The sequence below is a fragment of the Cucumis melo genome, chromosome 9 (assembly GCF_025177605.1).
Source record: "Cucumis melo cultivar AY chromosome 9, USDA_Cmelo_AY_1.0, whole genome shotgun sequence".
In the NCBI taxonomy this organism is placed as follows: Eukaryota; Viridiplantae; Streptophyta; class Magnoliopsida; order Cucurbitales; family Cucurbitaceae; genus Cucumis; species Cucumis melo.
The window spans coordinates 22,961,602-22,969,354 of record NC_066865.1 but is presented as its reverse complement, the minus strand read 5'-3'; the positions used below and the strand labels follow the sequence as shown (position 1 = coordinate 22,969,354).

Genomic DNA, 7,753 nt, shown 5'->3' with positions numbered 1-7,753 from the left:
TTTATTAGTGATATTGATAGACAACGATAAAAGTTTATTAATTTCTATTATTGATAGAATTCAAAATTTTGCTATATTTTGTAAATATTTTAGTTTATTTTACTATATTTAAAAAGATCATATTTTTTAAATACATTTTTAAATATAGTAAAATAAACTATTACGCTACATATAACAAAACTTTAGATTTTATTAATAATAGATATCGATAATCTTCCTATATATCAATATAATTTATAGAATTATATTAATATCTATCGATGTTTATCATATGCGAGAAAGGATCTTCGTAAAAGATTGGGCCAAATATTTGGCTGCAAAAGGCAACTAGGCCCAAGCCCACATAACACCTTTTGCTTTTGGGCCCAAATAGTACAAACAAAGTATTTGTTAAAAAAATCAACACAATACAAGGAGACGTGATTTTTGGAAGGAACATGTCGAGAGGATCTCACGTTAAAAAGATAGAAAATAGTTTTTATGATTTATTATTTTTTAATGTATATTCTCTATTCTTCTTGTTGTCTTGATTTCTTACTATAACTTCCTCTAACAAAATGTAAGAGTTAAATCGAAGATGTTCGAGAAAATTATTTTAATAAGAAAAACAACAAAATTTAATTGATCTACCATTTTTTTTTTTTTTTTGTAATTGTCTCTCCCCACTTTTTCAATCACACCTATTTCTTCCCTATTTTCTTTCCCTTTCTCTCTCCCCCTCACATAAATAACAATTTCTTTTGGATATGGATGGAACTAAAACGGGGAGGAGAGATTGAAATTGTAGAAGAATTATGTCAAACTCTTCTTCTTCACGTTTTTCTCTCCAAGAATTTAAACCCAAAAAGTGTTGGAATGTTCCAGATATAGGATAAATCAAACCATTTCAAAATCTTAATAAGATAAACGAGTTATCTAACATGGTCTCAAAGCTAGCTCTTTAAGCCCAAATGAATATTCGACCTACTATTTCGAGGAGCATATGCACATTTTAGAGATCTTACCTTGAAAAATTAAGAGATCTCACAATCTTAACAAAAACACGTTGGACTATTTCTCTAATTATCAATTAAGTTTTAAAATGGATTCAATCATATATTATCTAATAAAGACATCACTTGAGTACTCAAAAGAGAAAAAAATATACCGCCTTTATAAATTTCCAAAGTGGCAAGTCTTTGTTCACTTATCGAACCATAGGTATTAAACATATTAACCTTCAAAAACACACACAATTTTAAAATTTTGGGAGCATATTAGAAACTCTCGATGATATAAGAAAACTAAATAGAGATGCTTATTTTAAAATTAATTCAAAAACCTATTATAGAATTTGTATATGTGGGCATGTGATGCATGTCTGTATATATAAACATAATTGTCTTTTGCAATTAAAAGGTCCTTAATTAAATTAAACGTAATTCATATAATATAGTTTTAGATTTCATAAAATGTATCATATCCTTCCTCTCGTGTTGGCTCCATTAATTTCTAAAATAAATAAATCAGATTAAACCTGAACTAGTTGTAGATCATGGCAGATATAACTTTTTAAGATGCACAAATATATATATATATAGTTTATATTATCATGACTGAAACAATTTTTTTTTTTTTTTTTTTGATATATCACACACCAACAACTTCTGGTTACATATTAAGAGCGTAGTAGATCTTCCAAAATTTGAAATTATAGGATGCAAAAGTGAATATATATATACATAGTTCATCATTAAAAACTAAGATTTGAATTAACTCACAGCTCACTCTCGACTCTCCGCCACAACTTTCATCTTTTATAATAACACTTTGGAATATGTTTAACTAAATTCTAAAAGCAAAAAATAAACCATTCGAATTTATTTGTTTTATTTTTTAAACATTTTATTGTGGATCAATTAATAAACTTCTTGACGTCATCGTTCCTCTTTATGAAGGAATTTTTACAAAGATTTTGAAGTTGGTATGTTTTTAATTTAAGTTAAAAAAAAAAAATTCATCATTTGAAATTTCTTACTAAAAAATATTAATGAGATTCTAAGTCTTAAATGATATTCGTATATATCAACATATGTTAAGATATTTTGACGTAACTATTAATTCGATTTAATTTTTCTTTTTAAATAAGGATTCAAACTTACATTCAACGTTTGTTATGGAAAATAAAATAAAAGTTTTTTCATATATAGAGATTTCTTATTTTATAATGTTTTAAAACTATAAAATTAGGAGATTATCTATCGTTAATTTTCACCAAAATCTCTCTTTTTGACTTTTTATACTGACCTTTTCATTAAAACGGATTAAAGATATAAGACAAAACGATTACACTAATTTAAAATAATTAATTAAATATCTAATATAATACATTAAAAAAAATTCAAAGAAAGTTAACATTAAAAAAATCAATAAATATTGGAAAAGTAATCATGAGAGTGAGTAATTGGTCATGCAATTATTGAATGTATTTTAGCCATTTTTCTGTACATTCACCAACTTTAATTAGGTTAGAATAAAATAGAAAACAGACTATTTATACTAAAATAATTAAATAAACTTTCATATTAAAATTTGAAAACAAGCAATACATCACCTCATGTAACTCTTTTTATTCCAATGCAAATAGTTATTTATAAAGATTTCAAAAATATATATTACTTTGAGGGTGTTCTTTGTAGACATCAAAATAATTGAATGAACAACTCCTCATTAGTGAAAAGAATTAAATTGCAAATAGTATAATGGGTTTAAATATTAAAACTATTGAGAATATTTTTAAATATAATAAAATATTGTTGACTATCAATAATAGATAATAATAGATATTGATAAACATCTATCAGTATCAATTGATTATAAATGATTGTAGTCTATCGTTGATAGGGACAATAATATTTTTCTATATTTAAAAATATTTTGGTTCATTTTTATTTTAGTTAGTTTTTTAGTAGAATTGCAAAGGGCGGAGAATCAAATCTTAAACGTTTTAAAAAAATATCATGCCAGCCAAGTCCACCTTAGCGGTCAATAAACTAAGTTTTTCAAAACCTAAAAACCAAAAATCAAGTAGATCCTAGGTCGTAAAATAAAAAAAAATGAGTATTTTTCAAAATAAAATTAGAAAATTATTTTAAATGATAAAATTGTTAAAATAATTAAAAGTATAATAAATTTTAGAATTTATCAATAATTAATATTGATATATTTTAATTAATATAGGAGAATAGATGAGACCTCTAACTTGAATTATTATATATCTTGTAATACAAATAAATACGATATATATATATATATATAAAACTAGAATTTAAATGAATTAGAATTTAGATCAATATATAGTTATAAGTAAGAGTTGTATGATTGCTCATGGGCAATGATTAGGTCGGTGCCCACCGGGAGATGTCTTTGAATAAAAGGATTTGTGGATGGCTAAGTTACCTCTCTTCTGCCATTTGTGAGGTCCAATCTCTTTTTTTAGTGCCTTTGGGACATAGGACAAATGAGAGATGTTTCGTGAAAGAACCAAGTAGTCAATTCTAGAAATGTCCTTTCCTTTTTTACGTGGAGTCGCATAAAAGTCATAAATCATGCATTTTAAAGTGACAGACTGAATCTTTTTTTATATAAGTCGGTTCTCTCATTTGCCTTATTCTAAGATGTAGTCATTCTTCAGTAAGAAAGGTAACTGAAATAAGATTTGTAAACAAAAAGAGTGATTGCCTAGGGACCCATTGAAAGGAGATGTCTTTGAGCTTCTAGTTGTTTACTGATCTTTCTGATTCCCGAAACCCACTACTCGGTAAAAAAAAATCAACAAGACAGATCGCAGGCCCACTACACGGTTTCAATAGCTCAACAATAGGTGTGAAGCTTTTGCTTCCTATTTCAGCTCCCTGTCTGACCCTACTTACTTTCTCCTATCGATCCTTGTTTTCTTTGCTCTAACTCCTTTGAACGAGAAAATAGACTCTTCGGTAGCTTCAACTCACATAAATAATATATTAAAATGTTCTAAAATAAGAAAAATAAAATAAAATTTGTCGCATCGTAAGTTATGATCAAATAATTTGATAGGATGTACAAAAGTATATGATTGAGATGCACAAAGTATTAGGACAATAAATCTCCAACTAATGACATGATATTGTCCATTTTGAATATACCCTCTTATACTTTTATTTTTGATATTATTCCAAAAAGTTTTGTGGCAATGAAAATAGTTGTTATTGAATATGGAATCGAAGTATTTATGATAATTTAATATCGAAATACTTAATGGATGGTGACTGATTTTGTCGGGGGGCATTCGACGGTCGGTCAGTTATATCGTGTAATAATGAGGGGGAGATGAATGAAACATTGAGTAATGTGCCATATCTTATCCCTACACCCATTGACTATTTGAACTTTATATTATAATTCTATTAAATAAACATTGCAGCTGGATCCATAGTGGGCTTCGTCATCAGATTTCATTTTTGCTAATAATGCACTTTTTTTTCTAGAAATATATATATATATATATATATATATTATTATTATAATATTACAAATACAAATATGGTGAAGAAACTCTATAATACTTCCAAAGGTTTTGGACCAAAACGATGCCATTTCAAACTACTTTTGCTTTTTAATTCACTAAAAAAAAATAGTTTTCAACTACTTTAGTACTTTTCTTTTTCCTCGTGCTATCACATTTCTAATTAAAATTGGTATGGAATGATACATGCTTGCCGTTTTGAATGAAGAATACAACACTTTTGCACTATTGTGAAAGAATAAATGTTTTTTTTACCACTTACGATAATAAGTGTTACAATTAATTAATAAGAAAAAAAATAGGAACACTTTTTTTAATAAGAGAATTTCATGTCATAAAATGGAAACCTCGCAGTTCTTCAAAATATCCACGTGTTTTTCTTTCCATTGTCCTTGCCTGGTTTTTATTTCTTGTTTCTTGATTATGTGTTTTAGCTAATTTAGAGTTTTTGTATAGCAAAACTAGCTATGAATTTCATTAGTAATCTAAACATGTTTTGTTACGGAACAATACTTATGTGTAGTGTTTATGCTCTCTTCCTCGCCTATGAATAGAATAATAATAATATTTTTTAAAAATTTTATTTGACAAATTTTAATTGAATGCAACAAGAGCTACATCATAATCAATTGCACACTCAGTTTTTATTATGGTCGTTGACCATTGAAGCACTTCAAAAATTCTTAAATTTTCTTCGTAAACTTTAAAATGTTATATTTTTAAAGTGTATGTTGTTAGATTGGACGATTCACTTAAGACATAAATTCGTAAGAAAGACATCTAAAAAAATGAGGAAGCAGACAAATAAATTTAGTTCAATAATGAAATAATAAATGATAGAGGGAGAATAGTTTGCTGAAGATAAGTATTTTTGATAAATTTCTCCCACAGAAGTAGAATTTGAATCATAAATATTCATAGTACAAACATTAACAAAAAAGAGAGAGAGAGAGAGAGAGAGAGAGAGAGAGAGATCTACTACAAAACTGCCTATTATTCAAGATTCTTCTTGCAAGAAAAATGGTTTCACCATAAATCTACCAGATAGAACTAGCAACAGGACGAACGACAATGACGATTATTAATCCAAAGGACAATACTCCAAATTTGTCAACGTATATTGAAGGCCAGAAACGTCGATTATCGGAGAATTGGTAGAGGTAAAGACAGGTTGAGATTCAATGGTGTGAAGGAACCTGTCATTTAGTTTGTTGGAGCTGCAGCTAAGGATTTCAAGGCCTTGATCAGTTAAAGCTACAAGAATGTTTGAAAGAGGGAGTCTATGTCGAGTGGCAGTGTCTAAAATAACCTGAATTCCTCCTGATCCATCTCTTGCTCTCACCACAACTTTGTCTCTTTTTGTAGATTTTAATGTTTCTGTTTCTACCATGTCTGGATTTTGGTTATTGGATTGTAATTTTTTCAACTCATCTCTTTTATCACATAGTTCTTGGATCTTGCTTTGCATATACCGAATGTACTTAACTGTCTCGTGCATGTGATCGCATATCGACCGTTTTCCCTACGTATTATATTGGAAAATAAATTACTATATGCTTATGTAAATGTCAATTCATGGGTTGAGAAACAAACCCAAGTCAATAAAATGGAAAGTTTATCAGCTAAATAGAAGTTTCATTCCAAAATCATTCGTTTAGTGAGAAAAATAGTTTATGTATCCATTAAAAAAAATTTAGCGTGTAAAGAAAGTAGAAGAACAAGATTAGGTGCAGTTTTTCTAATTTCTGTTCCATTTTTCGACATGGGATTCTGACTAAAAGAAGGTGGTATTTTGTCAATAATTTATGGACTGATTATAATAACAATAACATATATTTTTTTTCATTATTGGCTTTTCTATAAAAAAGAAAAAAAAAAGAAGAAGAAAAACAACCTTTTTATTATACATGAGCATTCACTATAGATCTGATCTTGGGAACATATATATTATTCTATAAATTTTTATTATTATTTAAACAATTCAACAAATATTAACTTTAGAAGTATCAATTTTTTTAAAAAAATTAAAGTAGAATTATTGGACACTTTACCATTTAAAACAATGTTTTATGTTTTAATATGTTTTCTTAAACTTAATTTCTTAGCTCAGACAAAAAAAAAAAAAAAAAAAAAAAGTGTGAAGAAGTCTATAAACACACAAGAAAAATAGTTAATTACAAGATTGGGTTAAAACTAAAAGGTTGAAATGTGATGTAATAAGTTTCTAAACTTTGAAAAAGGTTAAATTCAATATTTAGTGAACTAAAGAGACCTGATATTATCTTCATCTTATTCTTTACCTTGAGATATTCAATAGGAAGAAGTGAACGAAGAGTGGAATAAAGAGAAGACATTTCTTGTCTTCTTTGGCGCTCCACATCTCTATGCATAATCTTCTTCTTTTTGTGTTCATTGGAGTTGTTCTCATCGTCTTTATCATCTGAAGTATTGGCCGGTGGCTTTTTCCGGCGACCATTTTTGGGTCTTGGAGAGACAGTAATTGAGTTATTATTGTTATTCTCCAAGATGGAGGGGAACTGAGGAACAAAACAATTATCTATGCAAGAAAGAGAAGGAAGAGGCAATAGTTCATCACCAAGGTCAAATGAAAATGGTGACTCAACATTATTCAAATCCATACCTTTAAGACACCAAAGGTCCCTCAGCCAATTCCCAAAAGGAGAATTAAATAAGAAGAGATGGAGACAATTCTCTTGAGTTTTGTAGAAAAGCAATGTTGAAAAGGATTGTGAAAAATCTTGCACAAAATACCCTCTTATATATAGCCTCGAGTTTCCATGGGGTCTAGCATTTAATTTATGGCTAAGTAATGAGTGTAGGTGCTGTATTAATTAATATATTTTCATCTTAAATCTAATTGAATTACGTCTTAGCTACACCTCAGATTATGTATACCCAAATTTATTTATTTACATTTATTTATTTATGTTAACTCAATTGTTTAATCCTAATCTTTTTAGGTGAAAATTTGACTTTGTATTTTCTTTTTAAAAAAATATTTGTGTCTCTGATGCGAGAAATGGGATGAAGATGCACCAAGTGTTGTTATTTTTAATTTCAACGAGGTGAACGACTTAGCTAACTGTTACAATTCCATCTAAAAGTAAATGTCGATTTTGTATATGGTCGAGGATTCTACGTTAAAAGAGATTAATAAAGAATATTTTACGATCTTTTTAAGAGATGTTT

The 7,753-nt window shown here is 27.9% G+C and overlaps 1 protein-coding gene across 1 annotated transcript; it reads right to left on the bottom strand.

Annotated features, from left to right (window-relative positions):
* Positions 1 to 5,394: 5,394 nt before the first annotated feature.
* Positions 5,395 to 7,278, bottom strand: LOC103482687 (transcription factor bHLH36-like). Its single transcript, XM_008438960.2, has 2 exons — positions 6,844 to 7,278; positions 5,395 to 6,065 (listed from the first exon to the last, which is right to left on the bottom strand). The coding sequence occupies exons 1-2, from the start codon at positions 7,180 to 7,182 to the stop codon at positions 5,625 to 5,627; spliced, it is 780 nt and encodes a 259-aa protein (XP_008437182.1). The 5' UTR covers positions 7,183 to 7,278; the 3' UTR covers positions 5,395 to 5,624.
* Between the last annotated feature and the right edge of the window lie 475 nt (positions 7,279 to 7,753).